This window comes from Patagioenas fasciata, chromosome 24, assembly GCF_037038585.1.
Source record: "Patagioenas fasciata isolate bPatFas1 chromosome 24, bPatFas1.hap1, whole genome shotgun sequence".
Lineage (NCBI taxonomy): Eukaryota > Metazoa > Chordata > Aves > Columbiformes > Columbidae > Patagioenas > Patagioenas fasciata.
This window is the reverse complement of record NC_092543.1, coordinates 4,589,978-4,609,641: the sequence shown is the minus strand read 5'-3', so window position 1 is coordinate 4,609,641 and position 19,664 is coordinate 4,589,978. Positions and strand designations below refer to the sequence as shown.

At 52.0% G+C, this 19,664-nt stretch overlaps 1 protein-coding gene across 5 annotated transcripts in view; it reads left to right on the top strand.

Annotated features, from left to right (window-relative positions):
• Window positions 1–19,664, top strand: part of LOC136111373 (protein CEPU-1) — a 283,780-nt gene that overhangs the window by 156,815 nt on the left and 107,301 nt on the right. For 2 of the 5 annotated variants that reach the window (XM_065855512.2, XM_065855509.2), the window contains exon 1: window positions 13,722–13,994. In XM_065855512.2, the coding sequence (XP_065711584.1) occupies window positions 13,828–13,994 (167 nt within the window). In that variant the 5' untranslated portion in view covers window positions 13,722–13,827. The other 3 variants (XM_065855513.2, XM_065855514.2, XM_065855510.2) reach the window with 3 other exon arrangements.

Below are 19,664 nucleotides of genomic sequence, written 5' to 3'. Positions count from 1 at the left end.
TTCCGCGGGGAACCTGCTCCACGGCCTCGCCGAGAAACTGTTTCCTCTTAGCTGCGAGTTCATTTTCCACTTTAAAAACATCGTTCAGTCATTCCTAATGAAAGATACAATCAACTTCCAGGCTTCATGGCTTATCCAAGCCCCTAATGGGGCTGGGGAAGTCATTCCTGCGATAGCTCAGCCCTTATTTCCCATGGTAGGAGCGCTTGCACCTTGCAAAAGATGGATTTCACTGGGTGAAACTGCACCCGGAGGGACTAGAGCCGGTCCACATGGATAGAAATACAGTATTTGCTCCTTGGGGATGTCATCTCGCATCCCGCAGGGATTTTCCCTCCTCCGTAATTGCGGTGATGCTTTGTTGGCGCAAATTCTGCACGGCTTCTGCAGGAGCAGATTGTAAAGAATTTGGCCCTGCTAGACTTAAAACAAAGAAATGGGGGAAAAAATAAGAGCAAAAGCACAGTTTGTGTCCCATCTGATTGTATTTTCACGCCCACACGTCTCCTCTGCATAAATGTTTTCGGAGCGCCGGGGGAATAGTCTGTGGTTGCGGCGACGTGCTGTGCGAGAGAAAGGCTTTGGGTTATTGGGAGCCCTTGCTGAATTACGCTATGGATGCGGTACCTCGCGTCCCCTCCTGTGCCCGCGTCTTCCCATCCACCGCCTCGCGAGGGAGTGGGAACGCAAATGCAAACAGCACCAGGAGGATAAGATCAGGTGGAGATTTGGAGCAGCAGGGGACCTGTAAGTCACATCGGATCTGTCTGCCCGGCTGGGACTGGGCTGCTTGAGTAACCTGAGTTAATTTTAATTAAGCTCCCGCAGCACCGGGGATCCAAATGGGACCTGACGGAGCTGCATGGGAGTTAATCAGCTGGATATTTACCCAGCCTTGTGGCTTGTCCCCTGTTTGGGGTGGCCTCCTATGTTCCAGATGGCTCGTCCTTCCATCGCTGTGTCAGAGGACAAAAGGATGGTGGTGCTGAGAAGAAAGCCTTTGGGACCACAATGTGCTCAGATGTGACCCGGGGCAGGGGCTGTAGGGCTGAATTTGTCCCTTTGGCTGGGACTGGATGTTCTCTCTGCAATGGGCTTTTAAGTTTCCTCCCCCCAGCCTGTCCAATCCTGAAGAATCAACATTTCTGAAGTTGAGAAATAAAGAAAAGCTCTAAATCGACTTCTTCCTCCCCAACCACCAAAAAAAAGGATGAAGAAGGATGAGCCAACAGGAAATTTTAATTTAAATGTTTGCGTACAAATTACCTGACAACCTAAACAGAGAGGCTTTTTGAACCAGCACTCGAGCTTCTCGTTAAGGAAAGATTGAAGCGTCTCGGCCTGACAGTTTCAGAACTCAACCCATGAAGCTTCTGAAGTGAAAAATTAATCCGAAGTAACCTCTTTTTCTGCTTCTCAAAAGCAGATTGGCTTTTGATGAATGCTTATACCTCCTCGATAGATCCCAGTCAACCGAGCGCAGCTCTTGGATGGTCAGGATCCCTGGGGCATCGGGGCTTGGTTTGCCCAGGGGGTGCTGTGGACATTTGTGATGTCTCTGCATCCTCCTCTCCTTTTGCTGCCCATATCAATCCATGTCCATCCTTCCTTCTCGCAAGTGTCTTTTTCTGCTGCGTTTTATCCCTCGGAATCTGCCTTATGGGATTAGGCATGAAATGGAGGGTTGCAGTATATAATAGCGGTGCTGTAATTACCTGACGAACACAGTGTAATTACACCATGGTAAGGCTTATGAGTAACCCCACCACCACCCACTAGTTCCCTATAAGTGGAATTTCTCTGTATTTCAGCTCTAAGGTTACCTACATCTCCACAATTGTGGCTTTGGCTTCCTGGTCACCATGGCTGTGCGTTTTTTAGCGTTCGGCGACACTACCGATACTGCATTTACACTCTAATTAATTTGCCGCCGTGGAGCTAAGCCTCGGAAGTCGTCTGAGTGCGGTGGAAATTGCAGGTGTGGAAAGCGCAGCCGCCGTGCAATCATCCCGCGATCGCTGCGTAATTGCACCTCTCGTGCTGGTAGCATAGAACCACGGTCAAGATTGTTGGGACCTCCCCTGGGTCTCTTGGCACGGATCGGGTTGGGCTGAGCTTTAGCAGATCCCTCCAGCCAGGCTCAAACCTCCTTGGATTAAAGGCAGGGCAACCGCGGTTTGCTCTATCCATCCTTTATGCAGCTTTGAGCCCATCAGCCCAGCTTGGTGGCACCGCTCAGCAAACTTTGGGTCCGGCTTGACGAGTGACCCGAAGCTAATTGCTGACCCCCCTCGTGCATCTCCATTAAAACGATCATAGCCATTTTCCTGCCTTTTTGGAGCTCTTTGAGATACACAGATGACGAGCGCTGTAACATAATGGATTTTTATTATTATTAAGCTCCCAGTGACTCTTTCCCTGTCAGCGTAATAGGGCTAATGAAATGTCCCCACCGCTCCTGGGAGCTGGGAAGACAATTTGGTCTGGTTCTCCGCAGCATTTGCAAGAGGCGCGACGCTGGGTTTTTGTTATTTATTACAGATCTGGTTTACTTAGCGCTGTGTTTATTGAGTGTGTCTCCCACTCGCAAATGCCGAAATACAGTTCCCAGCACCATTCCCGGTGCCAGGGAACCTTCTTGCCACGGCCGAGCTGCCAGCTGGACTTGTTGTGGACTCCAGCTCGGGACAGTGGGCCAGGTTCCTCCCTGGTGTAACATCATTGACTTTAATTAAGCTACGCCAGGGAGAAATTTGGCCCGGCTTCGTTTGCTAGCTGCGCGCCGATGCCAGTCGAAAGTCACGGCGGGTGCCAGCAAGGGCTTTAACAGCCCGATTTCAGTGTGGGACAACAGTCCTACAATCTTTGTTTGGTGTGGGGCACCGATGTGTCCTGATGGGGAGAGAAGGGGGAATCGAATGTGCTTGTTATAGGGTTTCACATCTTGTCGTGTTCCAGGTTTCATCTCCCTGTTCTCTTCCCCAACTGCCTGGAGGTATACAGGAAAAAAAAGGCAAGAAGGGAAAAAATGGCCAGTGGATCCTTAAGTAATATGAAGACTGTCTCAAAGCTGAAGAGCTGCTGCTCTCAGGCCCTCTGGATCAGACCCAATTTGCTCATTATGTGGTTGTAATTGGCATCAGAGCTGTGTTTGGAGCAAAAAGGTGGTGAAGTCCAGGCGGCGATGGGCACTGGGCTCACCACTGCATCCCGACGCAGGGCAGAACTTCGGGAGAGCTCCCTCCGTCCTTAACTCAGGGTCCTGAGTACAGTGGCCCCCAGTGACAGTCACACCCGCAGCATCACCTCAGCCACCACCCTCCATCATCCACCCAGCAAGGGACCATCCTGCGCATCCACAGCGCTGCCCGGGGTGGCCGCTTCCCAGGGTGATAATTCAGTGGCGGGGTTCAAAGCACAGTTAAAGTTTCCATGCTGGCAGATCTGGGCCAGGGGTTCAGAGCGTCTGTATTTTCTCCCGTTGCCGTCTGAAGTGCAGCACATCCAAGGCTTGCAGCCCTTGGCTTTCATCCGCCTCACCACAGGCGTTTGTGAGCCGAATCGGCTCTCCCATTTTAATTTTGCCCGGGCTGTTTTATGTACTGGTTTTGCTCTATAAATGCAGGTCCTTATTTTGCTTTTTAAATGTATATAATGAAGTCTAAACGCAATGAAATTGTGGGTTTTAGTGCATCCCCCCCTTCTTGGTCTGCTGGGGAGCTGGGTGCTGTGATAGGGTCCCCTCCCCAGCGTCTCCGAGGTCCTTTTGTACCCGCGTCTGTGCGTCTCGGGTTATCTGAGGACACGGGGTGCAGAGAGCAGCAAGTTTGATGACAGCAGGGACACGTATGGAAAAAAGCTGCGGTGCAAATGGTTGGAAACTGCAAACTTGCAGTGATGACTTTGCCAAGAGGGGGGAAAAAAAAGCGCACAAAACCATGTAAGTTCGCTTTGTTTTGATATTCAAATACTCCTTTGCGTGCACTGTGTGTGCTAATGCGTACACGGCTGTTGTGGCGTTGTCGGAACAAAATATTCAGCTGATTCCTAACAGAATTTGTGTTTCACAAGCTACTTGGAGATGTTTGCTTGCAAACAGAAGCGTAGCGTTCGGAGCCTGTTTCTCCTGGGGGGTAATAGCTGGCCCCAAACTGTTGTGCAGGTTTCGAGATGTGGGATTCAGGGAACATCTCCCAGCAGGCAGGAACAGGGCTCCCAAAATCCCTGCTAGAAAAGAAGTACAGCGCTAATTCCCCTCCTTAGCTCCCTACAGAAAGCTCAGGAGGAGCCTTCAGCCCCTGGTCCCTCTACCACCCGTACCAAATGGCTGTGGAAAAGACACTAAGGGATGTGCAAGGCTGTTTTGTGATGGCTGCTCAGCTTCAGCATCCCAGCCCATCGCTCTCCCACCGGCACCATCAGCTCCGTGCCTGGGTTCCATGACTGAGGCCAGGTTGGGCTCTTAGGCCTTGGTTCCCACCGAAATGAGCAGCAAATCAATGCGGCTCTAATAAAAGATGATTGGAAATTGCTAATAGGAGCGTGGGAGGGCAGCCCTGCCTCCTGGAGCCAAGATGAGTATGGATTTTCTGGTGCCAGGGACTGTAAACACTTCTGAATTCCCCAGGGAGCTCAGCCTCTCCCTTTGCCCTCATCATTCTCCTCCAGCCTTCAAAGAGGAGCCTGGTAAAGGCAATTAGCTGGATTAATTAGCTGGCGGTGGCAGGGAGGGCTCAGCCTGCCTGCTGGGGTGCGGAGGAGTGAGCTGGGGGGGCGAGGACTAAGCATGAAAGGTTTTCCTACCCCAACCAGAGTTGGGTCCCCATCCCACAGTACGTGCGGAGGGCCGGAGAGGGGATAAATTATGCCAGGGAGTTGGGGCACAGACTGGAAAGTTCTCAGTGCCTTGGTGCTGGACTTAAATTTTTGCTCCTGATAGCTGCTCACGCTAGGCGCAGCTTATTTATGGACTCGAATCGCCCCCACTCCTCCTCCTCCAACAGCATCGCGGTCCCAGCGCCCCGCAGCATCCCGATCGCCGATAGATCACGGCCGATAAACACCGGCAGCCAAACCCCCTCCTGCCCTTCGTGGTGGTGGTGCCAGAGAGTGATGTATGGAATCCGAGGCGGTTTGATTCATACGAGCTGCATTCACCATGCAGAACGGGCTGTCACCAAAACATAATAAACCTCCTTGTTTTAGTGGCCCGGAGTGGCTGTTGGGCAGGCAGCAGGATGGGTTTAGATCCTTTTCCAAGGGAAGGGGAGTGTTTTGAGGAAGACTGATTGCGAGTGCAAACAGTAAATAATAATTAAAGCCGTGTCTGAAGGCTGTGGCGGGCAGCAGGATCCCGTCACGCTACGTGTGGCACCAATGCCCTGCAAGGGATGGTCCCTGACCCGCGGTCCGTAAGGTGTAAATGGACGTTGCAAAGAGCAGGGGGTTGCCAGCAAGCTGTGAAGTGACTGTCCCTTGTCACCAAGGAGGAAAGGTGGCACGGTTCTAGATGCTGTGCAAGGATGCTGAGCAGGATGACTGCTCTTCATCATTACTTACGTCCAAGGGAGCTTCATCAGGAGAGGCAAAACCCTCATGGGTGTCTGCTCGCCCCTTGGTGTATATAACCCATCGCTTGGACTTGGAATTTTTGTCCCACCACAGCACAGCCCTTGCTTGGACCCAAACCAGCTTGCAGGAGGTGTTTTCTTCGGAGTAAATGCAGCAGCACAGGATGTGTGGTGATGAGTTGCTGTAGCCTCGTCTCTCTGGTTTTCAGGCAGCAGCTCGGGTTATGATGCTCATCTCTGCTTGGCATCAGACCTGCCTTGGTCCCTGTCCCTTGGGATGCTCTGCCGCCTCCTGCTTCAGGGTGTGATACCCAAGTTCCCGTCCTCCTCTGTGCCCTGCAGCAGCTCACACATGTGCACGGTGCCAAGGCAAAAAAGTATGAATGGGGGGGAAGAGTTAACCACGTTTATTGAACTGCAAAAAAGGTTGTTTTTATATCCCTTTATTGGAATATAAAGGCAGCTTTTATAACCTTTTAAAGGGGCATAAAAGCAGCTTGGAGACTAGAGAGCTCGCTCGGGTTGAAGCATGGAAAAAGAGAGAGGGAAGGGAGGAGAGCAAACATCTGCTGCCTTCGGGAGTCAGAAAGGACAGGGGGTGGTGGATGGGGCTGCTGGGACCCCAGGTCCAAGCTGGTTGTGGTGTCACCTGCCTGGGGAGGTTTGGAGCCCTCACTGCTGCTCACATCCCTGGCTCTGGGCTTGGACATGTGTTCCTCCTCTCAGTGCCTGCAAAGAACTCTCTTGGGAGGGGTACGCGTTGTCCTTAATGAGCTAACCTCTTTTATTTCATTTCTCTCCCCGGTCCTGTGTGAATAAATACTGCGTTGGCTTCGTTCCTCCTGGAACGAGGGAGGAGAGCGCCTGCAAAGGTCTCACTTAGAGGCTGGAGGCAAAGTTTGCTCTGCAGACTGTTCCAGCCTCTCCAGTAGGACCAGCTCAAAAACTCGGTGGCCTGGGCGGTGTCGGTTAATTTGTGACGCGTTTGCATCTGGGGATGCCTGCAGCATTTTGGGGCAAGTACAGGGATGGTTGGGATGCTGCTGAAAAGAGCATCTCCAAATGCAGGAGGAAGCTCCTTCCACCTCCTCCAGGGCTCCTGGGCAGTGATGCAAAAGCATTTGGTGTTGCCGGTGGTTACAGCCTCGTGCTGGCACGCTCCTCCTAAGACAGAAATGGGTTTTCTCCGTCCGATGGGAGAGATATTCCTTTTTCTTGTTCACGCAGCGGTCGGTCTGACGCGACATTAAAAGAAGAGAGTGACCTTTACACCGGTCTGCAGCTCAGGGGAGGGAGAGCTGAGCCCCCGTCTGCAGCAAGGCACATTTTGAATATGGATAGGTCGTGAGCCTCGGTTACCCCCGTGCCATCTCCCAAATAATAAGCTTCTAGAACTAATGCTCTGGGGCCGTAAAGAGGACGGGAACGGGAGCAGCTGCTTCTAATTTCACTTCATGGGGAGGGAGGTGATGCTGAGAGCACCCCGCATTCTCCGCACATATTTTTCATCATTATAGGCAGAAATGCCAGAGCGGTGACAGATATTAATGCAGTTCACGCCGGGAGAAAATCTTCTTTCCATCAGACTCAATGTGCAGCAAGAGGGCAGTGCCATTTGCAGCCCTAGGGAGGATGTGTTTGAAAGGTGATGTGTTTTTTGCCCAGGAAGGTTTATTCCAAGGCGAAGTTGGGTTTGGAGAAAGGGCACCTGAAACTGAGACATGGGATCGCTCCGTGTCCTCGCTGCGGAACGCAGCAAAGGTGCATTTGCACAGCACTGGGGCTTAATTAGGATTTGGTGCCCACCGCAGAGCCCTCCACTGGAATCAGCAGCAGCCGTGTGTCACCATGGGGGTGGGCATTGTCCTGGCTGCCACATTTTGTGACCCAGGGTCCTATTCTGCCCCCAGCCCTGACCCCCAGCGATGCCATGAGGTTTGCAGAGTTACTCTACGCTTCCTTGCGCCCCTCAGCCTTCTTTTATTTGCTTATCCCACTAAATATTCATCAGTAACATTTAAGACAAAGGAAAGAGATAATTACAAGGGGAGAGTTTTTTTGCAGTATTAAAGGTTAACAGAATTCTTGGCATTTGTGCCTTGTCGATCTCCATGTAATTATGCTCATTTCCCAGAATTCAGAGGCGACTGTGCCTGTTAACGCTCAAAGATGGTACCCCGGGAATTAAATTTATGAGATCGTTTCTCAAAATCTTCAGATTCAAACCAAGCATCTTGCTTAATGGCATGGCTATTATTAATATTATTCTTGGATGCACAGCGCCGCGAGGGTCAGAGGACCAGCGGCAAAACTAAAATGGATCCAGGCAGGCAGCAGCGCACCCGGCTTTTGTTCCCAAGGAGCAACTGAGCAGTTTGGCTTGGGAAATAAGACTTAAGGTTGGCAAATGATGGTCCCTGCAAAGGTGCGGGTGTTCGGGTTTGAGGTACATCTGGAAAAGCCGCTTTTTTTGGCCAATTGGGAGCCTGAAAGCAAAGCTCTTTGTATCTCAGCACCCTGGTTTTGAAGGTGACAGATCCAGGTTCAAAGGCAGCTGCAGGCAAAAGGCAAATTAGCATCTCCAGGTGGGTCCAGTTTTCAAAGATGCTGAACACCTGGCAGTGGGCTGGGGTTTCACTGAGAGCTGCTGAGCGTGCTCAGTGGGTTCAAAAGAGTTTTCTGGGGCTTTGCTCCTAAAAGCTGCTTTTTGTTTAACGCCCTGGCCTGTATCATGATATCTACTCCTTTCCTGGTGCCTGGTTTGCGTGGACCAAGTGTTTTCTGGTAGGAAAGGGCTTGATTGGGGAAGGGATATGGATGTGGTGGTGGGGCAGCGTCAGTCAGGGACAAGGACCTTCTTTCTTCTCCTTTTCAGCCTATTCAGCTGTTTCGCTCTTCCCGTGCGCACTTACTCCTGTTAAAACGCAGAGTGGATTGAGTTGTAGAGCGCGGGGTTAATGTCATGCGCTTATAAAATGCTGTTAGATGGCTAATGGCAGGGTTTTATCCCATGTCGTCAGCTGGCGCCTGATTCATGCCGATCAAACGCTGCCGTGGATGTGGAGCATAAAGGCTGTTTTTTGGGGTGTTAATATGGCAACATAACCTCACAATAATGCAACAAGAAACAGATTTATATAAAACCAATTGTAATTTGTGCCAAGCCTCAGTCTCAGCTCATAACTTTTGCTGTGCCAGTGTGGCTTAGTATCTCAGTAATTTTTATTTAACTCCTTGTATAGATGTTTAACATTAAGGCTGCGCATATGGAGGTGTCACTTCATAAATACGCATGTTGTGTTGGCTGGGCTGTTGTGGAAGGCTCAAAATGCTGAGAACCGTGGGAGAAAGGAGGAATCCCAAAGGAAAAATCAGGCCTTGGGGACTGCTGTGCGTCCCTCCCCGAGCCTCGCGTCTCAGTTGCAGCATCTGTAACGCGCATCAGAGCATCCTTGAGGATGCTGCTGTGCATCTCTGCGTATACAACGGATGGCGGTGCTGTATGGAATGGCTTGGCCTTTCTTTCTCCTCAGGTGGTGCGTCCTGGGTTACCTCTTGCGATGCTGCAGGGAGATAAATCCTTTGCTGGGTTTGGCTTTGAAGCACCAGCTTAGAACAGGGGGTTTTGCGGGGCGGCGGGTCCTCCAGCCCCTCGGCTGCAGCGAGCGGGAGGCAGCGCAGCTCATCCTGCAAAGGGTTAACTGGTGCTTGAAAGTCCCCTGAGCACCCAGCGACAAACCCAAGCCCAGCAGTTTTTTAAAGGGCAAAGAAAATGTTCCCTTTTTGTTTCATGGCGAGGTGCAAAGGCAGCAGCGCAGAGGATCCCGACGTGGCTTTAGGGGAAGGCTCCCAAAAGCACACTTCATTCCAATTTAATAGGACGGTTACTGTAGGTTTATATAAAAGCCAGTTAAATATTAATAACATCTTTAGCGGGGATTAATGGGGTCTTGTGTGTTGTTTTTAAGTCCTGTGAAGAGGGTGCTGGTAGTCGCCGCCTGTTTTCAGGGACCGAGTGCCGGTGAGGATGCTGCTCGCATTCCAAAAACTGGCCTAGAAACAGCCCCAAATGGGCAATTTCTCCAGCTCGGCTCAGAAATGCCTTTGGGCTCAAAATGGCTTCAGCCAAGTAAGGCTGGCAATCATTGTTTTTTAATTGGGGCCACCGTTAACGAGGGGATAATGGCCTTTGTGTCTGCGGTGAATGGTTGTGGAGGTTGGGGACTCAGTAGTTATTCAGAAAAAGTTCCCCTGGACTCTGTGTCATTCACCTGACCAACACCAACAAAATTAAGCACTTTTTTTTTGCAATTCTGAGCTTATTGGGGAATAATGCGGTATGCGATAGCACGAATGGGGTTATGAAATCATGTTTTCCATTTGGAAAGAACGAGAACGGCTCGGGCATAAATTATGTTTCTGATCATATTTGGCAATTTCAGATTAAAAATAAATTTCCACTTTGGGGTTATAGATTGCCATCTATCAGCTTTGTGAAAAGGGAAAAAGAATTAAAAGAAGGATCTTGCGGTACAAATTGCCTGGCCATGACCTACTTATTGAAAGTAATTTTGACTTCTTGTTCAATAATGAGATCTTTCAGTGCGGGGAGGTGTAGTGTTGTACGTCTATAGGTTTGCAGGCAGGTCTATAGGCGGGGGTTGCATGGTTGTACATCTATAGGTTTGCAGGCAGGTCTATAGGCAGTGGTTGCATGTCCCAGTCCCTGGGAGCAGCTATAAGCAAAAGAGATGCTAGAATGGCATTAGCTATTTCTGAGAATGCAGGAAAAAGTGTGGCAATCATGTTGTTTTACTTGCCAGAGGAACCTTGACTGCAATTTTGCAGCTGGTTATCAGCCTTGGGGACCACTCAAATGTATGGATTAGATGCTTAGGCTCTGTTTTGCTCCACAAGCCCAGTTTGCTGGGAGGCTCCCTGGCCTTGCAGAAGGAACCGGGGTCCCTTGGGAAATGCTGGCCGGGGCCAAACGCCACCATTCTTCCCCAGGGATATTTTTGGGGGACAAATTTGCTAAAAGTGAAAGCCTCAGCAGTCTGGTCCACATGAGCAAAGAATGGACAGATGTTTTGGGAGTCTCTGTGAACTGGTGCTGCCACCTTTTACCCTGTCCAATCTTGATTTTTAGTAGAAAATGGAGTAAATATCAGCTGGAAAGGGTTTGGCCTGGCTGACACCCCACCTCCATCCCCACCGCTGCTTCCCTTCCCCGGCCATGCCAGCCCTCGCTTTGCTCCTGCTGCCCTGTTTGTGGTCTCTGCCAGGAGAGGGGGCCTGTAGCCTTGCTAGAAAGCGGGAGATGGATACGGAGATAAATATTATACATAGCCCGTGCGTCTGCTTTGCTCTCTCTGTTTGTCTCCTGCCTGTTGCTCGCAACAGAAAGAAAAAAATAATAAAAAAAATACTTTTATCCAAGTAGGAAGAAAGAGAAGAAGCTGAAAGCACGAGGTTGTGTTTCATGCTCGGATAGGTCTGGCTTTGCAAGCCGTGTTCAGCAGACTCTTCTGCTGTGGTCAAAAACCAAGGAAGGAAAAAAAGGCTCTCTCATCCCTGGAGGAGGCTACAAAGCTCTCTTTCTCTTGCTGCTGAACCTTCACAGCTGGACTCAGTTGCTGGCTCCTCTGCTGCTGGAGCAACTGAATTATTTAAAGGAATCTTGATTTCGTTTTCTCTTTGCTGTTTTCATGCATTGTGTTTATTGTCTATAGATATTTTTATAGTCTGAAGCAATTACAGCTGTCAGAAAAGAGACGAGCTGTGACAGGCTGATTTATATGTGCGTCGTATGTGTGTGAAAGAGGGAGAGCTGGAGATGGGGAGATAGACCGGGGATTCTGCTGGGCTTTAGTATGCAGGAGCTGGCGATATTGGATTTAAATTCCTTGGGATTTTCAGACAATGCTGATGGCCTCCTAACGGTGGGCCAAATTCAGCCCTTGCAAGGGCTGAAGCTGCTCATAAGGTCACATTCCGACCCAACCTCACACGTTTTCAGCGTAGGCAGGTGCTTTCTCTCGTGATTTAAGATGCTCCCAGCAATCTGGGCTGTGTTCAAAGGTTAACTGGCTGTGGTGATTGGAATCCCTTTGGTTTTGCTGACACAGGAGATGGTCTCTGCCCATCCAAATGAGCGGCCTCGCCAAGAGAGCCAGCTCTTGCATGATGAGCGTGGTGATGTCCTGTGGGGTCCCCATCCTGCCTTAGGTTTCTGAACCCCCTCCCATGTAATTTGTGGGCCCAAGGCCGGCGTTCACCTCTCCTCTGCCTGAGTGGAGCAGAGCGAGCTGCAGAGATTAAACTCCTCCTGCCAAGAGCTGGGGAAAGCTCCTGTCTCCTCTGCAGAAACACAGGACCTGAGGCAGCACGTCCCACCGGGGCTCAATTCAAGGAGTGGAGCCTTCAGAAGAGTAAGAAGTAGAGTGACTTGCAAAGCAATCCCCTTCTCATATGACCTATCAGCACGCACAATAATAATAAAGCTTTATTTGATTGAGTGTTTCCTCTGCCCGGCACAGCTCATGATGTTTTAGAGATTAAATAGCACAGTTAGTGAATTAAGCAGTAGTTTACAGGGGATTCGGAGGCTCCAGGGATTAGTAACGGGCTACGGATCCTTTCACATCTAGGTCACCAGTTTGAATCCAGCTCAGGTTGGCAGTGATTTCAGGGGAGAAAAAAATCAAAAAGAATGGTGGTGCCGTGGAATAGCTGCAGAGCACGCGGTGGGAAATGGAGGGAGGACTTTGGATAAGGTCCTGCATCGCGGAGAAGTCATTGGGGACAGTGGGCGGGGGAGGCCCCGTTTCCCCTAATGCCGGGCTCTTGCAGCTCGGAGGGGCTTCCAGGGGTGCAGCACCCCAAAAGCTGCATCTCGGCTGCTCATTCTGTACTTGCTTGGTGGCTCCGGGACTTTGCGCTCTGAGGATGGCTCCCCGGCACCTCTCACCAGCATGAAACTGTGCCTGGAAATATTAATGTGTTTAGCCGCTAGCGGAGAGAAGGAGGAATTGCGAGGCATAAGCAAATGCGATATTTGTTAAATTATGAGCTGATAAAAAGTACGCGGGGACCGCGATCACAGCTGGGGAGGAATTCGCCACTCGAGCTCATGCTATGTGTCTGCGAGGTGCAGAGGACCAGGAGGGGCACGCTCCTGCCTCTCCTCCTCACCACCTGCCTGACTTGGATGGGGAGGGGGGGAAGAAAAAAAATCGCCCCGTGCCTCAGTTTCCCCTCATGTGTAACAGCTTTGCTGCTCGGAGAGGGGATGGCGCGGAGGTAGAGGAGGGCATATGTTAGAGGTGCTGGGTGCAGGTAAGCGCGCTGGGGAAGCAAGGGGGGGGTCCTGACATCTCGTCCCCCGAGGAGCGCGGCGCGGCAGGGGTTAAGGCTGGCGTGGGCAGCCTGCGCATCGCTCCGCTCCCCTCCGCGGGTGTGCGGGGCTCGGGGCGTGCGGGAGCCCGAGTGCCGGTCAGGGATGGAGCCGCTGCCATGACAACCCCGGGCACTCAGCCTGCGCCCCGCCCGGGGATGCTGCCGGCCGGCGGGGCTGGGATGCTGCCGCCGCCGCCTCGCCCGCTCCCCCGCGCCCCCTGCTCCCCGCTTTGCGGCTGAACGGGCAGCTCGGGGGCTCCGGCACCCCCACATCCAGGCAGATATCCCCCTCGCATCCTTCATCCCGCCTGGACCAACCCGCCTTTGGGACGCGACAAGGGGGCTGGTGGAGAAGGAACTGCTGGGCGCCTCGGAGGCCTTTGCCCGCTGTGCCTTTTTGTGTCTGGACTCGTGTGCCGGGGGTGTTTTGTTGTTGTTGGGTTTTTACTGGTTTTTTGGACTGCGCTGCGAACTCGGGAGAAGCGGGGGGGGCGCAGCCGGGCGGCTCCCCCGGCGCCTCCTCGGACTCTGCTGCCCGGGAAGAACCGGCTCGTCCAGCGTCCGGCACCTTTGCCACTTCTCCTCCTCCTCCTCTTCCTCCTCCTCCCCCCCGGCCCTCCCGTCCTCCTCCCTCACCCGAGGATCCTGGGGACTCCCTCGGATGCCGCTCGGCAGGCTCAGAGCTCGCAGCCTGCCTTGGCGGGGGCTCTCCTGATCTCCGTGGAGCTCCGCATCGCTCGCCCCGGTGGTTTTGCTCCCCCCCGTCCCCACACACACGCACCCCCTCCCTCCTTTCCCCCCCCCTTTCCCCCTTTTCGGGTGTGTTTTTTGCCTGTCGGAAAAGTCCCTGCTGCCCAGGATGGGGGTCGGTGGGTGCTTAGCCCTGCCCTGGAGGTGCCTGGTCGTCCTCTGTCTCAGGCTGCTCTTCCTTGTGCCCGCAGGAGTGCCCGTGCGCAGCGGAGATGCCACCTTCCCCAAAGCTATGGACAACGTGACAGTGCGGCAAGGGGAGAGTGCCACGCTCAGGTAGGAGCAGCTGGATTTTTGCCTTTTGGGGCATGGGGGGCGACCCGCTGGACGGGGAGGGCGGCCGGTGTCTTCTGGGACGTGCCTCAGTTTCCCCACGGGGGACGCATCGTGTGGATCGGTGGTGCGGAGCGGGCGCCGGGCAGCAAGCCGAGAGGGAGATTTGGGTGCCGGGGGACTGGGCTTTGGCTCAGCCCCCCTGTTTGTTTCCAGGATGAAAAAAAAAAAGAGTGCGATTCCCTCTTGACCCCCTGCCCTACCCCGGTGTGAGGCTCCTGTTGTCGGTAGTCAATGGCTCGGGTACTTTGGTTGCGTTTGTTGGGCATAAACATCACCGTGCTCCTGCGGTGCAGCGCCCGGGGTGCATTTATGTGTGTAAACCAGCTCAGCCTGGTGATAGGGGGAGTTATTGACCCCTGTGTTGGGTTTTGTGCCTTCTCCCCTGCCCAGACCTGCTGGGATGGGGCTGTCTCCAGGCAGGGGGTTGCTGCTCCTTGGCAGCTTTAACTCTTTGAGGTGGGGGGCAATGTGGGGCTGGGCGTTGCAGCGGGGTGCTGTCACCTGCAGCGGCAACCTGAGAGGTGCAGGGGCTGCCGAGGAAACTGGAATTTTGATCCCTGTAACTTCTGGGACGTCTTATGCCCGAATACTCGTCCCTCTCCACGCAGCAGATGGGCTCAGTCATCCCAGAGGATGTTTGATAGGGACATGAAAAATAATAAAGCCAGGTTTTAATTGCGGCGCTGGGAAGCGGCGCTTGCAACTCCGGCATGCTCGGGAGTGACTTTGCTGTGCCGGCGCGTTGCGTTAGGTGACACCAACATCTGCGGGGCCAGCTGGGTGTGTGCGGCGAGATCTGCGCTCCTGCTTTACGCCAGCGAGTGGAGCAGGGCCAAACCAGGGCAAGAAAAACCTGAGGAGGAATTTCAGCCGGGGCTCTTTTTAAGCGGCGGGAGGACTTAAATCACAGGCTGGGTTTAGCCCCTGGAAATGTGAATCCCCTCCCTGTGTATTTCCTGCAACTCAGCTGTTTGCAGCTGAGCTTCTACCCCCCCCCAAGCCCTTGCACGTTCCCAGGAGGGAGCTGTGTTGTGGCCACTCGCCTGGATTTCTCTTGCATCATGGCACGATGGGGCAAAGAGGCTTGGAAATGGGTGGCCGAGGGTGGAGGGTGTTGTCTGGCTTAGGAATTTGCCCCACTGAGATTAGCTAAAAAAGAAAATAAAATAAAAAAGTAGCTTGTCCAAACTTAGTGGAAGGAGGTGAATTGCTTGTGCTCTGGTGGGGGCCTGCAAAGGGCTTCTCACGCAGGGTTTCCAGCACAGATAATGCTGGTGCTCTGCCCCGGCGCTGGGTGGAGAACAAAGGAAACCCGGGGTGAGTCAGCAGGAGGGATGTTTTCCTTCTGTCCGTCAGGCCTGGTGGGAAAGGGGACACATCCTGTGCCTGGGAGGTGGCCCTGGAGAGGGACACCAGCTGTTTGTCACCTCCCCGGAGCTGTCGGATGCACATCCCAGTTCAGCTGGGGAGCCGGTCTGGTGGCGAGGGACGTCTGTGTCCTTACACAGATGCTTGTCAGTTGGAATGTGCCCCAGGAGACGGGCTCGTGGGCTTTGGAGTGTGCAGACTGTGCGGGTGATGTTCCCACTGTGCGGGTGATGTTCCTGCTGTCCTGCCCCTAGCGCGGGCGTTGCTCTGGGAAATCAATGGCTCGCTGCTGCTACCGGCTCTGTGCGCTGGTTTGGTAGCTGGAGAGGTGGAGGATTGTGTTTTGCACTGGTATTTTGGGGCATTTTCCTTCTGGTTTGGGGTGGGAGCGGTTAGTGTGGTACAGACACACTGGTAGGTCCGGGTCCCCGCAGCTGTGCTGTGGAAGGAGCTGAGAGGAGAATGCATGAAAACCACACGTTTCCAGAGAAAGAAATTGAAGAAGCGTGAATCTTCCTGTCCCCTCCCAGCCCAGTGCAGCCATCGATTCATTGTGGAGGAGTTAACTTGTTCAGAATAGCGATGTTCCATAGAAAGGCTTCAGCAGACCCCAGCAGCCCCGCAAGGGTGCACAGGAAGGGTAAAATAGGTAAAAAACCAGGATCTCCACTTTTCCCACTCATTTCTATGTGGGGTGGGTGGGTTGCAGCCAAGGATTTGGAAGGAAAGAGATGTTTCTAGAGGTCGCTTGTTGGTTTTTCATGGGTGACAAGAAGAGTAAGCTGGAAAGTTTGCAGCAGAACTTGCAGCTTCTCTGAAGTGCTCAGAAAGTCCCGTTCCCCACATAGAAAAAGGGCTCTGCTGTTGGAAATGGGTTATTTTATCTGGGGTGGTGGGATGCTTAGGACTCAAAACTCCCCTCAAGGAGGCTTTTCTTGTCTCCGTTCCTTTCAAGCAAAGCTAATTCGGTGCTGGAGAAAGGAAGTGGATTGACGGCTGTCAGGAGACTCCCCGGTTGGAAAGGGCACAGACTTTGCTCTGTGCAAATCCAGCTGCTGTAAATCTACCATTAGGAGTCAGTTTAGGACCAGGCACCAGAGATGTTCAGATATTTCCTTCTGTCTCGGGAGGGTGCAGGCGTGTGCCTTGCTTTGGTACCAGCACTTCAGATCGCTGTGTTAAGTTTAAGCCTAGGTTAGGACTTTGGGATAGGGCTACCAACTGGGCTAGGAGGGGCAGGATTTATTCTTGGTGGTTCATGCTGAAAAAGACCCGTCTTGAACTTTGATCCAGCGCTTGAACCGAGTCCAGGCATTGCCGAGACCTTCAGAGCGATTCTCTCCGCATAAAAACAAACGGCTTGATTATGATTTCACTTTAATTGGCATCAGTCAGCGCTTTCCGCAGCGAGTCTCTGACGATCCCAGCAGCGTGCATGGGCTTTTGCCTGATATCCCCCAAATTTGCTGGTGCCCCAGGTAGACATCGAGCCAATCTGGCTATAGGGCAGGGGCCACTTCTTCTTTCACAGGCTCCTTTCTACATCCCCTCTGGTTTTCTTGGCAGAATGATGCAATTCCTTGACTTGTTCCCCCTTTGATTCTAATGCTAGAAGTCAAATCTTGAGTTTAACATGAGTCAAAGCTTTTTTAACGCTGATGTTTCCTGCGGTTCCCCTTGGGCTTTGAAAAGGGCCGTGCACTTTGCCACCGGGATCTGCCACGGTTTACTTAAGCCTGTTTTGCAAATTTATTTTGCTCCCGTTGTGCTCTTGAAATAATTTTGGAGAAATGATAACTTGGCCGCGAAACAAAACAAAATCAAGCATGTTTTGTTTGATGGATGCAAACAGCAAGTGCTTGTTTGCTAAGCAGAAGAGAATATTTATGGGAAATGGGTCTGTTTTCTGTGATTCTTTGCTTACCCTGTATTTCCCCCTTTATCTATGGGAATTTGCCTTTTTGTATGGTTATTAATATGAAAACCAGGGCTGGTTTCTGGTGGATGGCAGGGGATGTGTTCCAGCTGGGGTCCCAAGGGCTGCTGTGTCCCCCCCGTGCTGATCCTGAGCAATGCTGACTCTTCACTGAGGTTTTGGGCAGCTGCCTTTGTGGTTTGCAGTCGATGAGTGTGGAAGGGCTGCCAGGGCACAGGGGAACCCCTCCGGGCTCTCTGTCCCCAAGAAAGTGCCATTTGCCATCCTTGTGACCTCAGCACTGAGCGATGTGGGGCGGCAGGGCACTGCTGGGCACTTGGCACCGTGTGGGGCTCTTGGTGCAAATAATAATGAAATCAAAACAAGGCGGAGATTGTTCATGACATTTTTGTGTCCTGCTACAATTATTTAAGGTCCTGGTTGCTTCCCTGCCCTCTTCCCAACCCTGACAAGGGGACTGTAGCTCAGGTTTGCAGGATGCAGAAGCCAAGGTGTAATTACTTTGCTTTTTATCGTTACTGAGAAGGGATTCTGAGTGCTTGGGCTGGGGTGGGACCAGGCCCAGCGGTCCTGTGAGGATGGAGCTGAGCTGCTGACTCATATTATCAACCTAATTTATACTCTCAACTCCTTCAGCACCCGGCACACACCTTCTTCAAACCTCTTTCTTCTTCTTGAGGGTTAAGAGACAAATTTAGGGATGTGATGACCTTTCCCATATTAAGGTGAAGATGCTGGGTCCTCCTTTCTGGCCAGGGTTTTGTTGCCGTGTTCCTGCAGATGCTCCATCGGAGGGGCCGTAGGACCCCCCGGGCAGAGCCCACGTGCGGCTGCTCGGAGCTCGCGAGTCGATTTGCTTTGCTTGCGACGGCATGTTTTTGAAAGGGGAGTTTATTGCTAAAGTGACATGTCAGCAAATCTTCGCCACCTCTCTCCCATCTCGGAGATGGAATCAGCTTAAAGTGGGGAAAAAAGCTGTCATATGCATGGATTTTTTTTTTTTTTTTTTTTTTTTTCATGAGTGCAATTTCCATCTGAGATGAGACAAGCTCCTGATTGCTGTGCCAGAGGAGGGTTTCCCTTTATAGCTCTCCTGGTAGAGCTGCTGCTTCTGGTTCACTGGAACTGGGCTGAGGTCTCCTGGGGGACAAACCTGCTTTTCTGGAGCTGTCGTCTTCACCATAGGGTTAAGCATCTTTGGTCTGGAAAGATTTAAGTCATACAAACTTGTACCCTGCTCCTCTGGGGTGCGGAGGAAGGGAGGTGAGAGCAGCTTTGCAGGTGGCAGACCTGGCCTATTGCTGGGGTGGCATTTCTAATTGTCAAGCCGGGGTTATTAAATGGAGGTTCAGTTCTTTTTCCACTGCTTACGTGACATTCGGCACCCTCCTAGGACCTGTAGATGTATATATTCGTCTGTGGCAATTGCAGCTCTTCCTTTCTCTGGCTCTGTGACTCATCTGCTTGTGTCGCAGGCTCTTTGTGGCAGGATGCATCCCTCTGTATGGAAAACGCTCAGAGCATCCTACTGGAGGGCACCTCAGATGTCCACAGGTCTCCTGCCCTTGCTTGGAGTCTGGGGGAGCATTTTTCAGCTGGAGGTGGCAGGAATTGTATGTGATGTATGGCTCTGGTCCTGCAGAGCTGCTTGGGGATGGGGTTTTGTTGGCTTTGCTAGGGTTACTCCAGCTTCTGCTGGTGGAAAAATCCTCCTCTTGATCTAGTAGAGTTGTTCTTGCCTCCTGCCAGACTCGCCTAAACCTGCCAGTTTGAGCTCAGACACCCTTATTTTTCCTTCAGGAGGAAAGGAGAAAATCAGGAAGGCACTAATCTATGACCACATCAGTGGGAGAACGGGCTAATAGAAATTGTAATGAGAACACAGAGCCAAACAAACAAGCAAATGGGAAAATGCAATCCCACCAGCGCAATCAAGAGATTTATGGCGACAAAGGGGCTGATCCAGTGCTCATTAATGTCACCACAAGTCTTTATCTTAACTGTAATGGACTGGGGATCGGGTTGGAAGACAGCATTATTTTAGTCTTGCTACAATATGTAAACTGTTAAGGGGTTGTGGGTGGAATAGCAATGCAGAAAACCCTCTCCTAACAGAGTTCGTTGCGTGTGGCACCTTTGCAAAGCGAATGGGAAATACCTCGTTGCTGTCCTTAGGCTTAGTTTTTAGAGGTGCCGGGCTGCAAAGGAGCACGTCTGAGGCTCAGGTTTAGCTGTCTGCATGCTGCAGCGTCTGCTGAAATGCCAAACGCGTCTTAATCATTAGTATATTAAAAACCTTGCTTTAA